At 43.6% G+C, this 21,197-nt stretch overlaps 1 protein-coding gene across 2 annotated transcripts in view; it reads left to right on the top strand.

Annotated features, from left to right (window-relative positions):
- ABCC4 (ATP binding cassette subfamily C member 4 (PEL blood group)) overlaps positions 1–21,197 on the top strand; it is a 222,748-nt gene that overhangs the window by 79,969 nt on the left and 121,582 nt on the right. For both annotated transcript variants that reach the window (XM_081130988.1, XM_081130989.1), the window contains exons 12-19: positions 6,143–6,237; positions 6,460–6,546; positions 11,300–11,396; positions 14,664–14,873; positions 16,232–16,372; positions 16,778–16,815; positions 17,478–17,572; positions 19,274–19,420. In XM_081130988.1, coding sequence (XP_080987114.1) covers positions 6,143–6,237; positions 6,460–6,546; positions 11,300–11,396; positions 14,664–14,873; positions 16,232–16,372; positions 16,778–16,815; positions 17,478–17,572; positions 19,274–19,420 — 910 coding nt within the window. The remainder of the gene's footprint in view (positions 1–6,142; positions 6,238–6,459; positions 6,547–11,299; positions 11,397–14,663; positions 14,874–16,231; positions 16,373–16,777; positions 16,816–17,477; positions 17,573–19,273; positions 19,421–21,197) is intronic.

Raw genomic sequence — 21,197 nt, forward strand, 5'->3', positions numbered from 1 at the left:
GGTTTGGTATTGAAGGCTCCAAACCAGCTTTGTGAGGAATTTTGTAATTTTGCTTGAACAATGGCTTGGACATCATAGATGGTGTCAGGTGAGTAGCATTTTATGATGATGTGGATAAAACATAATTGCTTGTTTAGTGGGCTTTTATTTCTTTTTCCTGGGCTGTTGTTAATGAGAGATTATATTGTTTTTAGAAATTACATCAAGTTAGCACCGCGAGCTAGATTTTTATTAAACAGTTTACATACTATGTAAAAAAAGAGGGAAAACAAATGTAAAGCAGTAATAATAATAGCTCCCATTTTCCGAGTCCACATGCTAATCATTTCTCTCTCTCACATGTGTGCACACACAAAGGTATATGAGTATTGAATATTTTACCTGTATCTTTGATGTTGTCACCCTCATTTTATAGTTGGTAAAACTGAGGCTTAGAGAGATGAAGTGACTCACCTCAACATTTGCAGCTCAGGTTCAGATCTGTTTCTGCACAACTAGATTCTGTGCTTTCCCACGGTGCCACGGTGCCTCTTAATTGAGAAAGTATATATAAGGAAGAACTGTTTTAGAAATTGGGTGGTTGATAAATGTGGGATGTGGAATAAACAGATCTCGGGCATTTTCTCTTTACCTCAGTCAAGTTCAACTCCTTATGGCCAGATCAGACTCTAAGACCTAGGCCAGTATCTGGCTCTTTCTTTGCAGGACCTTGCCTTTCTGGTCACAGGTTGGCCCATCTTTCTATGCCTGCCCGTGTTTGAGCATCTTTGGAGAAAAGCAGATGTTGGGACAGTGGCTGCCACTCAGCATTTTCTCCAGGGACCCATGCCTTTGTCACAGCCACATGCAATGACTGGAGCAGGAACGGGGCAGTGTCCTGGGCTTTGCTCACTGTCAGGTGTCTGTGTGGCACACAGACTCCGGTGGGAAGGAGGCCCCTGCAGGGTTGGGCTGCACAGTGATTCTCTGTACGTCAGTTGACACACAAACGTGGACTGTTACCGTGTTCTGCATGACATGGGAACAAGGAGTCAGGGCCTCGGCCAGAAGGGAGGCCCAGGGTGGAGAACTGGTAAAGAGCGGTGTCCTGGCCCTGGCTTCGTCACTTGCCCACTGTCACTTTGGACCTGTCCTTTTACCTGTGTGGGCCTCTGATGTTTCTGTTACAAAATGAGGACATTAGGTCAGAAGGTTTCTAAGAGGTTTTGCTGCCCTTCTGAAATGCCATCTGTGACTCTAGTTAGTGGGGGGGGGTCACATGTTCTTTAGGACACCAGGAAATCACTGAATGAGTTATGAGGTCCTTTGCTCATCTGCTGTTGAAATCCATGTGTCAGTGGATGGGCATGAGACAGCCACAGATAATCGGAGGCATCCTGGAATTGCTTCGGCCTGTAGATACGGAGATTGCATATGTAATAGTAAAGATTTGGCCTTTGGAGAGAAACAGTCCTGGGTAGTTAATCCAGATTTTTGTCTCCATTTCCTGTCTTGTTAAATGGGAGAGGTGTGGGATTATTTTAAAGACTGCAGATAATACCTGTAAAATGCAAACGCCAGGTTTTTAGTAAAGAGTAGCTATTATTACTATTGTAGCCCTTCTCTCTATATACATCCATACATCCATGTAAATATGACAGTGATTCCTCCTTAGGGTTGCCCCCAAGTCCTGGAGGTAAAAAACCATTTATTGCATTACATAATATTAATAACAACTAGATGTATTATACTAGATCTAATTGAAATAAACTTAAGTTTATTGACCTGAAAACATTTCTATAATAGAGAGAGATGAAGTGATTACATCTGACAACATCATGAGGCAGGTGACGTATTCAGGGACATTGCAGTGAGTTATAGAACATGATTTAGGAAACAGCAGAATCATATTACGTGCTGCAGGGTTGGGGGTTGGAACCCACGGGGCCCTGGAATCAGACAGCTCTGGGATCGAGTCTCAGTTCCTCTATTTGTTAGGTGTGCGATTTGGCTGTCTGAACTGTACAGAGCCTCAGTTTCTTCATCTGTAAAGTGGAGGTAATAGTACTATCAACCTCATAAGGTTGTTGCAGGATGAAATCCAGTAATGATTTTAAAGCGCCTAATTGCTAGGCATGTAACAAACACATTATAAATGTAAAAGTGTTAAAAAGAATCGGCTCTTAATTATAAAAGCAGCTATTTCTGGGTAAATTCGTATCGTAAAATGTGACATTAGAAAAGAAGGTATCTAAGTATATAATTTATATTATTTGAGTTGATATTATATAGGTGTTCTACACACAGTACACTACATAAATCAACAAGAAGTATGTTACTGCACCATAAGCAATAAATTATGTGACATTTGTCTGCATATAGTCTTTTATCACTTGAAGACTTTTGAAAACCTCGTAGGCAATACATATTCAAAGGTATAGCATTGATAAATTCTATTTGATATTTTCCCACATAGAATCACTTGCCTTTACAAATGCCTCTGGGGTGCCCACATTCCTGCCAGCTTGGACATTTTCATTTCAGATTGCTTTAATAATTAGAATAATTATTGTTATATATTTTTTCATCTCTCAATTGGGATAACTATATCCCAATTGGATCAATGGATTTCCTGCTGTTTGACCCCAAATCCGCTCTCCATTACCAGGGCCTCACTTTGGCCCTCATAACTATTTCAGTAGTCCGCTCAGTGATATTTCTGCTATAAGTCTCTGTCATCGCTGAGAGGCACTGGACGTGTTTCTGCCCCTATGACACCAAACCAGCATAGCTGTTTCCTGGTTTTCCTCTGGTCTGTGTGTCTGATTTTCAGTGAAAGCCACTGTGGATGAAATAATTGGTTAAATTTAACTTAGAGGTAACGAAAGAATACCTTCCTTTCATTGGGAGGAATCATAATATATGCTCTGCTCAGGCTTTTCCCTCTGACCCAGCAGTTTGGAACCTTTTTCATCTCATGGCACATAAACTAATCACTAAAATTCTGCTGCACACCAAAAAATATATATTTTGCCGACCTGACAAAAAAAACGTATGATTTTGATTCATTCACACCAACAGCTATTGTCGCTTTTGGCTGTTGCCATTTTTCTACTTGACAATCTGAGGGAAAAGAGGTCAGTGCCCCTGACTGAATAGTCAGGTACTGTATGTTTTAAAAATTATTGCGGCACACCGGTTGCTCTAACCAAATCAGACAAATCACGGTTAGGAAATTAGTCTGGCTCGGGTGTTCCTTCAGATCCTTTGAAATGTTTTTCCCATCTGAGGCTTGTCTATAAATAGTTTGCCGAGTCAACAAACACACTCCAAGTCCTTCTACAGGCTCAGAGAGAGCCCATTTCTTATTTCCTAACTGTGGTAAATGAAAGAGTGGGTTTTAAGTGCCCTTTCTAGAAAAAGTCTAAGATTGCTGTGCTACAACCTGGTGGTATTCTGAGAAGGAAAGCAAAGCAATGTGGAATCAAGGCATAAAAACTGAGAACACTTGGCAAGGATTGTCAGCAGTGAAACAGGCCCAGTAAGCTGCGTGCATGCGTGCATGCGTGTGTGTGTGTGTGTGTGTGTGTGTGTGTGTTCATTCCCACAAGGCTGGGACCTTATCTTAAAGTGGCTCATTGTTATTTTATGAAAACCCAAAGCAAGTGATGGTACTAATTGCTTAGCTCAACAAAGAAATAATATGAAATGATAATGAATTTTCATGATAAAGCAATTGCTGTCTTTCCTTTGATGTCATCCAGGTGAGCTTTGAGCATGCAGGGAACTGGGTGTGCCCGCGTGTCTCTGTGGGCTGTCAGGCAATGGGTTATAACGGAGACACTCTTTTTCTCTTCTTTCGGTGGTGTGCTTTGCCTATTATGATTCACACGGAATCAGAATGTGAATGAGGTCCCACTGTTGGTTTGGTCAGAAAATATGTGTCAGTCACCAATAGCGAAAATTAATTCATGTCCTTTCTCCATTTGTAGAAGCTGTTCATACACTTACTCTTGATTTTCACAGCATCCTTGAGTTTAGCAATTTTTGTTTCTGCAGCACATTTTGTAGGAGAGGAAATGAGACGTGGGGAGATAAAGGACTTGTTCATCGTGGAGATCCCAATATGCCGCTGGCTTTCTCTCCCAAATTTGCCAAAATAGAAACAAAGAAATGAAGGCTGCATTTTCAGAAAGGGATTGCTGTGTATCCTAGGTCGATGCTTGAGAGGTTTAGTAGAGAACCAGTGAGCTTCTCCTAACTCTGTGCGTATGCCAGGGTCTACCTTGTGATAATTATAAGTAATCTAATTAAAAATTTCTAATATAATTGTAATTTAAGCCTGATTGTTATCCTGTCATTTTGAGGATGTTCTTTCCTTCTTTTTTTCTAGGTACTGTGATCTGTCCATTATTTCTTAAGTTCTACTCAAATATAACTTTTGATAGATTCCCAGATTCTCAAATCAAAACTTACTTTCCTTAGCTTTGAGTGTTCCTGGCGTGCATGGAATAAGCATCTACTTGGCCCAGATGATCTGCTCAGTGTCCTCAGAACACACTTTGGTTTTTCCTGCCCAGACTGCTCCTTCTGCTTTTATTTCTTGTGTACATCTGGTCTGTCACTGTGCCCTAAATGTCACTGTGTAGACGTGGGTCAGGTGTCATCCTTTCTCGGAAAGTGGGAAGCTGAGCCGGAGGTCAGCAAAATGGCCAGTTAAGACACACTTATTTCATGATAAAATAAGGCCTGTGCCTCTACAAGCCATGTGTGTGCCCCGAGCTCCCACGCTTGTGCCTCCAGCACTGACCTTCAGACTTGCATATCCAGCTGCAGCCTGTCACCTCCAACGGGTATCTCAGCTTGTCCATGACCAACATCTCGACTTTATCCCCTAAACCTGCATTTATCATCTTCCTCAACTCAGGACAGGGGACCCTGTTCTTCCCCCTTTTCATGCCAAAAACAGCGCAGTCCTTGCTTTTCTCCAGCTCTTCTTTTGCAGCCCACACCCATTCCATTCAGCATATCCTGCAGGCTTGACCTTCGAAATTGGTCAGAATGTGACAGCTCTTCATTGTCACTGTCCCACTTTGGTCTCTGTCACTGTCGTCTGTCACCTAAATTATTGCGACGGCCTCGTAACCCGTGTCCTGCCTTCGCCCTGCCCCTTTACCTGCAGTCTGTTTTCCACAGAGGCAGAAGTGATTTTTAAAAAAAATTCTAATACAGCCCTGGCTGGTGTGGCTCAGCTGGTTAAGCATTGTCTTGTGGACCAAGAGGTCACTGGTTTGCTTTCCCGTCAGGGCACATGCTCAGGTTGTGGGCTCGATCCCTGGTAGGGGGCATGCAAGAGGCAGCCGATCAGTGACTCTCTCTCATCCATGTTTCTCCCCCAATCTCTTCCTCTCTCTCTAAAGAAAAAAAAAAATCAAAAACATTTTTAAAAAGATTAATGCAGATCATGTCATTCCTCTCCCAGACCCCCTTCCCATTTCACTCAGAGTGAAACCATGGCCCCACCTGCTTATGTCTCTGCGCGCCCCCCCCCCTCGCTCTGCTCCTGGCCTCTTTGCTAGTCTCCGCACACCATGGATGTGCATCTGCCCCACGGCCTTTGCACTCGGCCATTTCTCCACATGGAATACGTTTTATCCAGATCTGTGCAGGCTCGCTCTGCCCCCTGACAGGTATCTACCTCCTTAAATGCCCTCTGTTCAGATCCCTTCTGGAACCCCATACAAGATGGACTTTACCTCCTTCACTCTCTTTCCCTCTCAGCTGAATGTCCTTTTTGTTCTTAATACTTAGTACTTGCGCCCATGTTAATTTTTCATGTCAGTCTCTCATTATGGAAACTTAGAGACTGTTTTCTTCACTGTGCTGAGTTCATTGTGCCCACAACAATGCCTGGCATATAGTCGGTGTTCAGTAAATATGTTAAATGGGTTAAATGCATAAACATTGAATAGCTACAGGATGAAAACAAACACAATGTCCTGAGAGGTTTTTTTGAAAGGTGCAAGGTTATAATTTAGTCACTTTGAAATATATCCATTGCTGTTGCTCAACTTGGTGTATGAAGAACTAATGCTAAAAGTTTAGGATGACAGTGGGAGAACACATTTTAAGTCTTTTTTTTGTTTCCCCTATTTCTACATAGGATTTGGAGCTTTTGGAAGATGGAGATCTAACGGTGATAGGAGATCGGGGAGCCACGCTGAGCGGAGGGCAGAAAGCCCGCATTAACCTCGCCAGGTAGATCCCACTTTGGCTGTCATTCTGCACATTGTTCTTGGGCTGTTTCTGGGGATGGTGACCACGCAGACCCACTGTGGGCGCTGTGTGACGCACTTGTCCTGGGTCATTTCGTTGGCTCTTGGAGTGAACATCATCTGAGTCGTTGAACACGGTCATGATTCAGAGATGAGGTCCAGGGAGCGTAAAGCCTTCTGTCTGATATCTCTTTACGTTTTCTAGAGCAGTGTATCAGGATGCAGACATTTACCTTCTGGATGATCCCCTCAGCGCCGTAGATGCAGAAGTTGGCAGACACTTGTTCCAGCTGTGAGTTTGCTTATGTTTTGTGTCATTTCCACTTTTTAAGAACCCTGTGGAGGGAAGCCTGTGTGAGCTCTTTCTGCTTTGAGGTCCCTCTTTCCCCTCCTTTCCCTTCACAGCAGATACATTTTAGAGAAATTTTGCACAAACATGAGGTCAAGATGTGAAAAGACAGATGGTGCTTATAGTTTGTGGAGGCGAGTGGAGTACATGCTTTAGGGAGTTAAGAAATAAATGGCAAATTTTGCAAGTTCCCTCCCCACCATGTGCCCCCACACATGCATTTGATAGCCAAGACACTGTTGATGGGTCGGATCCCGGAGTAAGAATGACGATGTACAGATTTTAAATCTAAGGTAGGACTCAGTGACTTGGTACTTGGTTTCCAGTCCTTTCCCCCCATCACTGGTTTTGGCATATTAGAAGTGATGTTTTCAGTACCAACGGGGCACTGTGTGAAGCACTGTTCCTGGGACATTTCATTGGCTCTTGGAGTGAACATCATCTGAATCGTTGAACACTGTTGTGATTCAGAGATGAGGTCCATGGAAAGACCTTGTTGCCTCATGCCTATAATTCTTTAGGTTGGAAATAGTTGGGGATTAGGTTTCAATGTATGAATTATCTGAGGGCACAAACATTCGGTCTATAGCAGGCTGCCAAAACAAAGTATCACAGACTGGGGGCTTAAACAACAGAAACTTGTTTTCTTACAGTTCTGGAGGCTAGAAGTCCAAGGTCAAAGTGTCGGCAGAGTTGGTTTCTCCTGAGACCTCTCCCCTTAGCTTGTGGATGGCTGTCTTCCTGCTTTGTCCTCTTGTGATCTTTCATCTGTTCACCTGCCCCGCTCTCTCCCCGCCCCAAGGCTCTCTCATATCCTAACCTGCTCTTCTTCTAAGGAAACCAGATTGGATTAGGGCCCACCCTCATGGCCTCATTTTAACTTTATCACCACTTTAAAGGTCCTATCACCAAATTGTAAGGTAGAGGAAGTGAAGGCATCAACATGAGAATTTGGGGGAGAGGGGGAGTGGAATGACAATTCACAACAGGTCCTATATAGTGAAGTAAAGAGATTTGAGCAGAGTCAGCAGTGTGAGAGTGAGACTGTGAGACACCTCTGAGCCTGGTCACTAGGAGCTGGGATTTGAGGTCACCATGGGTTGCTAGACAGGTCCCCTAACATTTCTGCACAGGGTGTGCATGTAAAATGTGCTTATTTACTGGAGTGAGGAAGAGTTCTGGAGATGGATGGTGGTGATGGTTAAAATGTTAAATTTTATTTTACATAAATTTTATCACAATGAAAGAAAGTGCATATTACATTGAATTTTTCAGACTGCAGAGAGCAGGGCCATCTGACCTTGACATGGCCTCCAGCTGTCTGATCTGACCTCTCTCCCATGCCTTCCAGATTGTGACTTGATGAACTGTCCCTTAGGCAGAGAAGTGCCTTGTGGCTTGTACCGAGTTTCCCCACTCCGCCATCCTCAGTCGCATGTACAGTAGCCCAGCCTCCCTCTTCCCAGGACCCCACCTTGAACTCCCACATGTCTGTCACCCTGACTTGTGTGCCTGCACAAGTTCTCCATCACTTCAAGAATAGTTTCTGCTGGCCCTTGCATTTCTGTCACTAGGCAGAAAGAGGAGGGCTTTTAATTGCCAGGTATCAATGTGCTTATCACAAGAGCTCTCCCAGGTTCTTCAAACACAGGTATTTATAAAGTCCCCTCGCACCTTTCGGGTTTAATGACTTTGGATATTCTCTCGATAGAAGCAAGCTTGTTAAATTGTTGTTTGCTAATCAGAACCACGTTCTTTAAGGAAACTTAGGGCAGGGAGCACGAATGCAATTTAGAAAATCACTCAGCAGCAGCTGGAGAATGTTCTCAATGAGTTAGAAAATTGGATTGAACAATATGCTATGAAAGATGGCGGTTATGTCGAAGCTTGGTAATGTGAAGGGTTTTGTATTAAAAGTGAATGAATTACACTTTTACTTGCCATTAACAGTTTACTTCAGTCATGAATATATACCCAAGGTTATTAAGGTCTGTGAGTTTTACAGCTATATGTTGCAAACATTAAGTGGATTCTGTCACATACAGAAGGTTAGGGACCCTTAGATTAACAGATGTCAGTCAGACCTGTTTCTAGCCACGGATCCCTGTTGTGTTTTCGAAAGCCCCACGTCACCAGACCCCCACCTCCTGCGTGATGAGTTCTTCAGGCCTGTCCTCATCAGATCTTCCCCACGGCTGCCCTCTCAGTTCACCCTCCCTGCTTAGGCCCTCACTGGCCGGCCCTCACGTTCAGGATGCAGATCAACGTCCTGAAATGGAGAACCAGGTTCTTTGCGTTCTGCCCCCATTTGCCTTTCCAGCATTTCCTCGCACAACCTCAGGACATATCCCAGCCACGCCGGCGTTTGTGGAGTGCCCTGCATGTAGCCCTTTCTCATATCTGTCTGTACAGATACTGTTCCTTCTGTCCAAGAGCCAGGGGACAGTGTGCAGGCCAAAGAAGAAAGATGAAGGGCACTGCCACCGCCTTCCCGTCCCTCCTGTCCCTCCAGGGGAAGTGTGTGCTTCCCATCTTCCCACGGCCCTCAGTGGGTTGTACTTGACCATTTCACATCCCCCAAACCCCACCGAACTGTGACTATGTGACAGCACTTTTACACAGCCTGTTTCTGTCCCAGAACCACTGCCCCTGATGTACCTTCTTCCAGTATGTTTCCCAGATATTTTCATGCCTCACGTGTCACCTCCAACTAAGATAGCAACCCTCCCCTCCTTCTCTGAAGCACGCATCGCGACCCTGTCGTGCATTTCTACCCTCATTTAGCGTCTCCCTCTATGTGATTCAGAGTATGTTCTGTTTTTTTGACTAGTGCATGTATCCTTAGCACTTAGAAGAGTGCCTGGCCTCTCAACAAATGTTTGTCGATTGAATGAATGAAGGTTGTGACTGTCTTATTTGTATCACCTCCACCGTGATATGTGATACCTCTTAACACAGTCTTTACGTTGGATAAGAGTTAAACAGCTCATTGCTAAATCAGTCATTTTCTTACGGCCTGACTTGGAGATTTTTACTTTTTTTAATAAAAAGCAGAATTTAGGAAAAATTTTAAGCCATCAACTGATAATATCATTGTAATTATATTACCTCATCGATGATGAAATGGTAGGAGGAAAAGATTTTAAATCTTCTAAGTTGACCCATCTCGGACATAGCATCCCTTCAGATTTGATTAACATGTGCCTTCAGGGATTAATGGCAGGTAGTTTTGAATTAAGGCGAAATAATTCCATTAAAAGCTTTAGTACTAAGCTTGAAAAGAGCCAAACGAAGACATATCAAAAGGGAAACAGTAACCCTTTTGGACTTGGAGAATGAAATGGCAGTATATGCACCTACAACCTGGAGTCTTGCTTTTGGTCACAGGCCCAGTCTCAAAAGTGTCCCCTTAGGACTTCTCTATCCTGACTCCAAAGCGGATGGCCACTTAGGTACAGGAGGAGGGGAGAATGGAGCTAACATTTACTAAGAGGATCAGAACATGTTTATGAGTTGACATTAGCCTTATTTTGAGGTGAAGAAACTGAGGTTCAGAAAGGTTTAGCAGCTCTCCTGACGTTGTTGGGTTAATAAAAGGTAGCGCAGGGCAGGGATTTGAACTCCAGTCCGGTGCCTCCAAGCTCTTGATCTGACCCACCTCAGGAGGTTGAATTGTGGCCACATTCCTGAGATTTGCTCAGTGTGTCACTCAGGCAACCAGAATGTGTCCCCAGAGCCCTGCCTGTGGTCACTGGGACCTGGCACCAGCTACTCGCTTACCTGGAGGGGTTGCGACCATTGTAGGTTGCAGCCAGGGCTGAGTTCCTAGGGGGTCTGCATTTACATGTAGGAGCACTTTGAGGGCTTACTGTAAAAACACACACACACACACACAACCAAAACAAAAACAACTCCAAGGTAGAAGACTGAGGCCCTTCACCAAGGGAATTGGTGTGTCCTTTGAGCTGCTGGGTAATTTCCACTGTGATTTGGGCCATTCGGGTTCTGTTCTTCCATTTTCATGTTCAGCAGGTTTTCAGTCCTAACAAAAGATGTGCTTCCCAGACGGGCCTGGGAATATTGTAGGGACTGATCGAGGATGCACTAGCATTTACTTTCTCTCTAGTATTATTTAGGAAGAAGTGTCTAAAAAATGCACTCTGGCAAAGGTTAATGAGACTCTATGACTTTTTTCTTCTGCTTACTATGTACACCACAAATCATAAATAATCACCCAGAAAACTAAGAAAAATGTGCACATTTTTTATATGACATAGCTCTCTCTTTCTCCTACTCCTACACAGTGATAAAATAATTAGTATTTCGGTTCAGTCAGGTTTTGGAATCTTGGTATTGCTTAGTTGTTTTTCAATGTGAAATATGTAAATAATTGTTAAGCTGAGTTTTTTGCTCGGGGAGGGGGGAACAACAACATTTAGCAGTAGCTCCCTCCTACACCGGACTGCTTTTTAGAATTTCTTTGCGGAGCTAGACTCAGGTTTGCTGCTGGTGAATTTGAGAACCTGGTTGGCTTCATTGATTTATGTTTTTATTTAATTTGTATTTATATTAGTATTTAAACCATAAATCTTTGACTACTGTGTTGTCTTTGTCTCCTTATGTTTTCAAAATGTATATTTTTCAATTTGAAGCACCCATTAATGTGTTTTTGCAACTGTACCTCTTACATTTGTAGGTGTATTTGTCAAACCTTGCACGAGAAGATCACAATCTTAGTGACTCACCAGTTGCAGTACCTAAAAGCTGCAAGTCAGATTCTGATATTGAAAGATGTAAGTAATTTCTGGAAGTCTGTGGAGCTTGCTAACTCTCAGGTGTGTTGAAGGCAGAGCCTCCCAGCAGGTTGCCGTCTTTGCGTTCCTGGTGAACTGCCTCTTCCTCCTCAGTTTTCCGTCACTTTCTTCTCAGAGCTTCTGCACATGCCTTTGAGGATGAATCCAAAGACACGTAGAAATGTCACTATTAATCCTAAGCCATGTACCCTAAGGTATATAAAATTTCTACCTCACTTACTAAATTATAACTGTTTTAATGAAATTGTTAAGGATAATGATGCTACTTTTATTTAGAACTTATTGTTTTCCTCTTCCACAATTTAAGTTAAAGTATGTTATTTGGAAATTAGATAGCACTAATTTGATTGTTATGTGCAGTTTCCCTAAACGAGTGTCTTCCATTAATAATGGAAGTGTGATTGAGTAGCCAAGCACCCCCTGGTTAGAGACACCCATGCTCCTGGTTGGTTGCTAGTCTCACAGCACAGGGCTTTCTGCGTGCCTGATACATGTAGAACCTGTGCAGCTGCAAGACAAGTAGGTCCCTGCCATCATGGGGCTTCCATCCTTATGGGGATAGATGTGATGAAAGCGATAGAGGATGGGGACTGATATCATGACTGCCTTCCCCAAGGAGGTGGTGCCTCATGGGACCTGAGTGACATGAAGGTGTTGACCATGTAGTCACCTGGGGGAGGGGCATCTGAGATGGGAGATCCAGTGACAGGGTCCTGAGGAAGGAACTGACCTGGAAGGAAGAGCAGGAAGGCCAGTGTGGCTGAGGCTAAGTGAGCATGGACATGGGCTAAGAGTGGCAGACAGCAGGCCCGGAGTGCGATGGAAGCCATTGGTCCAGAGCAGAGGAGCATGTGGTCTGATGTGTGACTTTAAAAGATCCCTCTTGATGTTCACTGGAGGGGCACCAACAGAAACAATAAGTCTTAGTGAAGTTCAGAAGACAGAATGGTGGGCTTAGGCTAGTGTTGTATTAGTTTCTAGACCTCCACAACAAAGTACACAAAGTGGATGGCTTAAAACAAATTAAATTTCACCGTCCTGGAGGCTGCAGTTTGAAGTCAAGGTGCTGGCAGGGCTGTGCTATCCCTGAAGGCTCTAGGGAGGATCCTTCCTGCCTCTTTCGGCTTCTGAAGCTTTACTGGCCATCCTTGGCAGTCCCTGGCTTGCAGATACAGCATTTCAGTCTCTGCCTCCATTGTCGCATGGTGTCGTCCCTGTGTCTCTCTGAGTCTCTTCTTTCTCTTCTCTTTATACGGACATCAGTCATATTGGATTTAGGACCCATCTTTTTCCAGTATGACCTCATAACTTGATTATATCTATAAAGACTCTGTTTCCAAATGAGGTCACATTCACAGGTATCATGTTTAGGACTTGAACTTATCTTTTAAGGACCACCATTTAACCCACAACAGCTAGCATGGTTGGTGGGGTGGACGTGGGTGAGAGTTTTTAAGGCTTAGTGGTCAACACATCATTCCTTGGCTGGTTGGCCTCTGTGCCTCAGCACCTTCAGCGTTAACCCTCTTCTGTGCCAACAGGCCCTTGGGATTTCTGCCCTAAGAAAGATGATAGAAAGCTAGTTCCATGTGTTGACTCTTCAGCACTCCTCCAGGGATAAGGAGCTCAGACTCCTCCAACTTGAGAACAATTGAGTTCGTAGGCAGGAGGGTGAAACTAGTGTCTATAACCACAGTGTGGCAGTGTTGTGAGCAGAGAATTGGGGTAAGAGAAGACCTTTTGAATTAGTCCCTGGATGTTCTGGGGCTTCTCTTATTGCTTCTTTTGAGGACATCACCCTCAGCATTAATACTACTAAAACATTTGTCCACTGGTAAGCACCCCTGGATGAGATGGGTTCGTCCTGATAGCTCATTTGGTTCCTTTCGCAGCACAGGGGCTGGCTGCCCTCTCGTCCCCTCTTGGAATGGCCAGTGCTTGGCTGCTGAGTAAAATCTCTCTCTACCACTAGCTGTTTCCCTGTGCATCTCACAAAGTACTAAGTAGAAAGCAGTAATTTCATTAAATAAGATGTCTGGATTTTGCCTCCCAAGTGGAACAAGACACGGTATATCATGAACAATTTTCTAATTCTGCAGTGTCAGATGGTTCTCCAAAGCTTTGCTGGGTTTTTCTCAGTGGACCCCCTGTGGAGGGGGGTGGGATGAGAGGGGTACCAGGAGGGCTGGGCCATTTTCCCTCCGAGCTGCCTTAACCAGGGCTGCTCTTATTCGATTGGCTTTGCGTCCTGGAATTTTGCCTAATATTTTGTTTACCATTGAGTAAATCAGCTGAGACTTGTTCCACAGGGTGAGAAAATAGTTTCACATCCACACGTTATTTTATGTAACTTTGTAAGGATGGGAAACTATGTAATGAGGTATCACAAGTGTTCAAAACACATTATTTGATTGGCTCTCACTCGAGCAGTTGCCTGATTTGGGAAAGCCTAGTTGACTGCCTGTGCTTGTTCTTGTTTCACCCTCTCGGGTTGGAGTGCATTGAGCCTGGGTTGGGTTTTGGTTTCCTTGCATAGGCTACTAAGGCATTAGCCACCCCAGGCTAATGGCCTCTTTGTTTAATTACTTTAACACATGGAATATTAAACTTTTAGTTGGGGACTTCCTGAGTTTTGGGGGGCAGTTTTAGAGTAAAGACCATGAAGATTCAGCCTGTAGATTCCGTGTGCAGGGCTAGTTCCCATAGGCCTCATCCCAGCGGGGCACATGGCGCTATGATAGTCGTCCCCAAAGATTTGATGAGTGACATTTACCTATGCAGGAGTGCTTGTTCACACCTGTGTCAATCTTAAGTTTTGTTTTGTTTTGTTTTCCTGGAATATCCTCCCCAGTTGACTATATTCTTTTAAATTCTGCTTATTACATGAGACTTATCTCAATTTCCACATTATCTAAAAAGACTACGGATATTCCCACCAGCATCTATACTTTTGGCTTCCTTATGTGACCATGGTAGTTATGTCAGTGACCTCCATTTTCCCCCCTGATTTACCCATTCCCTTTATATCGCCCAGCACTGAACACGGGGTTCAGCAGAGAACAGAATGCTCAGTTCTGTGTTACGTTGACTCGAATTAGATTTGCCAACCAGCATTCCAGACCAAAGGATAGTTTTCTTATGGAAATCATAATTTAAGACCAGTTAACTTTCCTCGATTAGTATTACATTAGTATTACCAAATGCAAATGTATTAATCTCACATTATTATTATTATTTTTATTGTAGGGTAAAATGGTGCAAAAGGGGACTTACACTGAGTTTCTGAAATCGGGGGTGGATTTTGGTTCCCTTTTGAAGAAGGACAACGATGAGGTGGAGCAGGCTTCCATCTCGGGAAGTCCCAAGCTGAGGCACCGGACCTTCTCGGAGTCTTCCATTTGGTCTCAGCAGTCTTCTAGAGCTTCGTTGAAAGATGGTGCCCCAGAGAGCCAGCCGGTGAGCTCCTCATCTCGCAGCATGCCCTGGTCCTGTCTGCTCCTAGTGGCCTCATGGATCTTCATTCTGCTCTGTTCATGACTCCTTCATTTGTCGCAAAGCAGATCCTGAGGTCCCAAGAGCTTAATCCACGGACTTTGTAGAATTAAAACAGAATGAAGGGAGTAAGCCCGATTGGGGTTCTCCTCTGGGTATGGGGTGGAGAATCTTGCGGACATCAGTAGCACACGTACTGGTATAAATTCCTAGGTATGTGTGGCGCATACTGATTGATATTAGAACTCTTGAATTTATCACAAGTACATCCTACTTGCTTGGGTGGTCCCAGGCTTCTAGCACCCAGAGGCTTAATTTGAAGACCCCCTCAGACTGCATCCTGCCTTGGCTTACTCTAAATCAGCTACTTTTCTTATATGTTGGAATGTTCTGGCACCATAGGTGACTCGATGGTATTATTTTGCCCCATTGTCAGATGGTTTGTGATAAGCCAGAAGGAGCATGCGCAAAGGACCCAGCACACAGTGGACCCTTTAAAGTTACCTCCCATCTTCCTTTCTTACCCTTCAAGACCTAGAACCACATCTCATCCATCTCTGAATCCCCAGGGGCCAGCACAACCAAGGACATCTTTGGCTCATGTGAATCTATAACACGTTCTAGGTCTTCCAGACAGAAATGCAGAAATGCACCAGATCTCCCTTAAACATATACACTGGTATTCCTCGATATCCGAACCCCCTGATCCAAGTCTAGGAGCCTGCATGATTCAAGTATTCAGATTAGTCTCTCACGTGTGATACTCAGGAATCCCTCTCTCAAATTCAGGAACCAATGTGATTTGGATCATATGCTCTCCCTTGTTATTCAGACTCTCATTGTTCCATCTCACTGTTTGGACGCAGTTTACTGTGTTTGACTAATATTTTGAGTGCCTACTATGTTTTATGTTTCCATTGTTGAGTGTCACAAATGGTCTAGAGTGATACATTGGCTCCCTATCATTTTGTGTATTATTTTGGAACGTGCTTCTGCCTTTATACTTGAACTGGGTGCGTTGTACACATGCTGGAAATCACGAGGTTAGGCAAAAGCCACATAGCAGTGATAAAATAACCTCGTGTAAATGACACTCCTTTATTTCTAAAGGTTCCTGGAAGTGGGATTCCTGGGGCCAAGGGCAAGTGCATGTGTGGTACGGCTAGATCTTTGGTATCGGTAGGAGTTTACCATTTTGCGCTTCTACCGGTATGTGAGATGTGCGTGTTTTCCCTCGACTTTGCCAGTGGAGTGCATTGTTGAACTTTTGAAATTTTGGGGTTACTTAAGGTTTTGTCTCTCACTCCCTTTTTTCCTTCCAGGTTGAGAATGTGCAGGTTGCAGTAAACGAGGAGAGCCGTTCTGAAGGAAAAGTTGGTCTTAAGGCCTACAAGAACTACTTTATAGCCGGTGCTCACTGGTTTATCATCATTTTCCTTATTCTAGTAAACATTGTGGCCCAGGTAAACAGGGATATTTGTTTTGTTTTGTGCTCTCAGCTTGATAGTTACAGTAACATTTTTGTTTATACTGTATTTATTTATACTGTATTACTGTATTTCGCAGTCCACTTGGATTTGCATTGAAACATGCTGTTTGTGGGGATCAAAATAAGTGATGCTTACTGGTGTTGTGTGTACATTACAAGGAACTTCTAGGATGTCTTTTAAAGATTTTAAAATGTAATATGCACGTATTTGACCTATTGTTATCCGGGATTTTGGGCTTGGCACAACCTTGACCTGAGCTGAAAGGACCATTTCCGTTTCCTGGGGCCTTTCAGTTATCCATTTTAGTGAGTGAGAGTTTCTGAGTTGGTAAGTAATGTTAGCGTTTGATCTTTGCGTGTGTTTGTTTCCCTGCCCTAGGTTTCCTACGTTCTTCAGGATTGGTGGCTGTCATACTGGTGAGTTATTTCTGGTCTGGCCGTAAGGTGCTCTAAAATCAACATGAAACTCTGGCCCGTGTGCTCAGTGGTTAGATCATCGGCCATGTACCAAAGGGTTGTGGGTTCGCTTCCCAGTCTGGAGCACATACCTGGGTTGCAGGTTGGATCCCCAGCCCTTGTCGGGATGTGTGTGGGAAGCAACCAATTGATGTCTCTCTCTCACATCAATGTTTCTCTCTCTTTCCCACTCCCTCCCACCCTTCCACTCTCTAAAAATCAATTGAAAAAATATCCTTGGGTGAAGATTAACCAAAAAAAAAAAAATTGACCTGAAGCCTCACTTTCCCGCAGAGTTGGGGGAGCAGAGGGGTTTGCTTGTCCATTTCTAATCCTCACATAGTTTCCCTGAAGGAAAATGAACATTCTTGCTGGTAGAGTGTCTCCCTCCCCTGGTCTCTACCCATATCTGATCCTCAGCAGCATCTTCAAAGACAATTTTGAGAACTCAAAGTCACGATTCAAGTATAATTTTTAAAAGGTAGACATATGTCCACAGCACCCTGTGAGCCAGGAGTCATCTTCCAGCATAAAACATGCCTCCCGAATCGAGGATAAGTGGTTGTTTTTTGTATTTATCTAAGTTTTATCTGTAGCTTAATGTTTTCTTCCCTGTTCCATAGGGCAAATGAACAGAGCGCCCTGAACGTCACCGTAAATGGAAAAGGAAATGTAACTGAGAAGCTCGATCTTAACTGGTACTTGGGAATTTACTCAGGTAAAGTGTAATCATTTGATCTGTTCTAGGAGAGTCTGAGGTGCTTCCAATGAGCCTGTGTGAGTAACTAGGCTTCCAGGAGTAATTCAGTAATGCCTTAACAGATTAAGGGTCTGAGTCGCATTTACTCTGTGAATTAATTAGAATAATTATTTTTAAAAATCTAGAAGAAAGAGGTTCAGTGAAGACTCTTAATTTGCTCTGTACTGGATTTTGAAAGTTAAACTGGGATTGAGCATTCAGAAAATCAGCCACTGGAAATATGTGGCTATTGTCTATTCTAATAGGTTACTTTCAGTAAATCTTATATTATTATATGGATGGGCAAGGGGATTAGAAACGGATCCCCACCCTCTGGTTCGGATTGTTCCAATTCTGTGTGAATAAGCCCTGGCTTTTGTTGAACTTGGATGAAATCCTCTGGCAGCAAGGCCCCCCAAATAAAAGCATTATTCCCTCGCAGGTATGCAAAGCTCCCTTCACCACGCTGCTCATCTCCTGGGCTTCACTAATTACTTAAGAGGGAAGCTAAGCAGGGAGAAGCCCAGTGTCTGGGAATTAGGCTGCCTTCTCTTTCTTACCTTGAGATCACAATGTTATCGCCTTCCCAACTGTGTGAGTAATTTAGCATTCGGCTCGCCAGACTGATATAACACAGCGCTCTGTTTTCACAAGAGTGCTTAGAATATATGTAGCATTCCATACTTTCTAAAGGAAATGCTTGTCTAAAATTTTAAGTATCCCCATAGGAAACACTCATACAAAGCTTTCCTCAAACATAGAATGAGTTCTGTTTTTAAGAACTCACTTGTTGAAATGTGGTATTTATTTCATTGATCACTTGCTAAGAAATCTAAACCCATTAGCTGTTTACTTTCTGAATTGGTAGACAGTGGGTGACCTAAAGGAAGAAGGGAAATGGTTCTACCATATATTCATGTGGGGTGCTGGGCTATGGAAAATGCCTTTTGGTGGAATTTAGGAATTCGACCAGCTTTCAGAGTTTAAAAAAAGTGGTGTGTTATCTGAAGGGGGTAAAAGTACTTTATAGAATATTTATTACAGAAGTTATCCCCAGCCCTGGCTGGTTTTGCTCAGTGGTTAGAGCGTCAGCCCTCGGACTGAAGGGTCCCGGGTTCAGTTCCAGCCAAGGGCATGTACCTCGGTTGCAGGCTCGATCCCTGTTGGGTGTGTGCAGAAGGCAACCAGTTGATGTGTCTCTTTCACATCGATGTTTCTCTTTGTCTCTCTCTCCCTTCCACTCTCTTTGAAAAGCAATGGAAAAAATATCCTCTGGTGAGGATTTAAAAAAAAAGAAGTTATCCCCACTTTATTTAGCATTGTGTGCTGAGGTGTTAGGGGACCTGTTTTAACTTTTGTGTGCACAGTGGGTATTCATTTATGTCATTAATAAAAGATATAATTTAGCCCTGGCCCGTATGGCTCAGTGGTTAGAGTGTTAGCTTGAGCACCGGAGGGCCTCGGGTTCAATTCCTGGCCAAGGGCACCTGCCTGGGTTGCGGGATTGATCCCCAGTAAGGGGCGTGCAGGAGGCAGCCAATCGATGATATTTCTATCTCTATCCCTCTCCTTCCTCTCTCTCTCTAAAAAAAATCAATAAAAACATATTTTAAAGTTCTTTTTTTTAAAAAAAAAAAAAAGTGCAGAGACCCTGTGCTGAGCGATGTTTCTTCATTTCAGGTTTAACTGCAGCTACCGTCGTTTTCGGCATAGCAAGATCTCTGTTGGTATTCCACGTCCTCGTTAAGTCTTCACAAAGTTTACACAACAAAATGTTTGAGTCCATTTTGAAAGCTCCGGTATTGTTCTTTGATAGAAACCCAGTAGGTAAGTCAGACACCGAGTTTCTTGGTAAATATGTCTTATTAACTCATTTAATGTCTGATTGCGCGTCAGTGTTTGAACGTGGAGGCTGCGCTTGAAATTAGATCACTCTGCGTGTTGATTCGTTTTCTACAAAAAGCATCACTGACAGGAGCTTTCCTCCCAGAGAAAATCTGTGCAGAGGGGCATACAAGCTTTCATTCCACTGTGCGTCTGTGGAAAGATAAATGAATGTTTACTTTGCAGAATGACTTAGGAAGCCATTTATTGTGTGGTGTAGGAAACGTTGGACATTCAGTGCAAGCATATTTAAATATAGTTGACCAGCTGCCTAAACATTGGCTGTATTGCATAGTGTGAAGCTGGGCCATCCTTTTGGAAGGACCTTCTTGCAAATCGCTCCACACGAGACAGGCTGTATGTATCCTTCGCTGCCCATCCATTTCTAAACCAGAGCCCTTGCACGTGCTCTATGGCGTTTACCTAGAATGGTCATGAAAAATAAATTAAAATGCAAAGTGGATAAAATGCAAACATCCTCTTCAATGAAAGTTATTAACTCTATAGTTTTAAAGTAGACTTTTGGTTACATATTCGAGGCTTGGCTGTACCTGCCAGGTGGGTTATCACTAGTAAGTGTCTTGATAGGACGGTACCTGGTGGTTTCCAAGTGGTGGATGCCTCTGCCCAGAGGCCTTTGACTTGTCTTGTTTCTGATGGTAGCCTCCTGACCTGGGTACCTATGAAGAGATAGATCATCAACAGACATCCCCACTCTGTTCAGTTGGTTAGACTTGTGGTGAGATCCTCGGTGGCTTTGTCTTTGCAGATACAGTATTAATCGATAGAACCTGTGGAGGCAGGAAGGCGGGGTGGAAGGAGCACAGGAGTCATTTTGGTCTGGCCATCAACTTGCTATGTTACCCAGGCCAGAGCACGTGGATGCTATTGGGCAGGATGTCGTCATAGCTAAAAGTATGGACACTGGAGCCAGCTGCCTGGCTTCAGTCCTGGTGTTCGTTACTAAGTAAGAGCTGGTTATAGTTACAGTAACACTTATGTGCTAGTTACTTAATTTCTCTGTGGGTTTTCTCCTCTGTGAAATGAGGATGCTGGTCACGCCTACCTTGTTAAGATATTGTGGGAATTAAACAGGTTGATACATTCACAGTGCTCAGGATATGACAACATCTTAGGACTTCCTCACCTGTAAAATGGGTCTAACTACGGCTGCCCTCCCTGCTTCACAGGATTGTTGTGAGGATTAAATAAAACTCTTCAGGAAAGCATCTTGTGTGGATTTAGTCAACAAATGTTTAGTGCAGGCACTGCGAAAGCACAAGGAATTGTAAACTGCAGAGGCCCACACACATCTACAGTCTCATTATAGCTGTAGTTAGAAAGTGATTGGGCTATTTATGTACTATTACAGCCGTAGAGTCGCTCTACTTTGCCAGTTAATTTGAAAACTACAGTCATGAAGTTTGGAGCATTAAGTGGGACTGCATTTCTGTTATCACAGCCTCTGAATGCTTGCGACCGCAGTTAACCAGACTCTTCACATTCGAGACCTGTGGTGCTCCATGTGCTGGTTTCCTTATTATTCACGGATTTGGGACCGAGTTCTCAATCTGCGAGGTCGCTAATCTCAGAGCAGCACAGAGGCGCTTATCTTGCCTCCCCCTCCTATATCTGTGGGCAGGACTTCAGTCCTTCAAGAAAATAGAAGCCCCAGTAAATACTCCAAAGATAGGCCTAGCTTGCCCATAACGTTGAGGGG

Source organism: Miniopterus schreibersii (genome assembly GCF_964146895.1).
Source record: "Miniopterus schreibersii genome assembly, chromosome: 2".
NCBI lineage: Eukaryota > Metazoa > Chordata > Mammalia > Chiroptera > Miniopteridae > Miniopterus > Miniopterus schreibersii.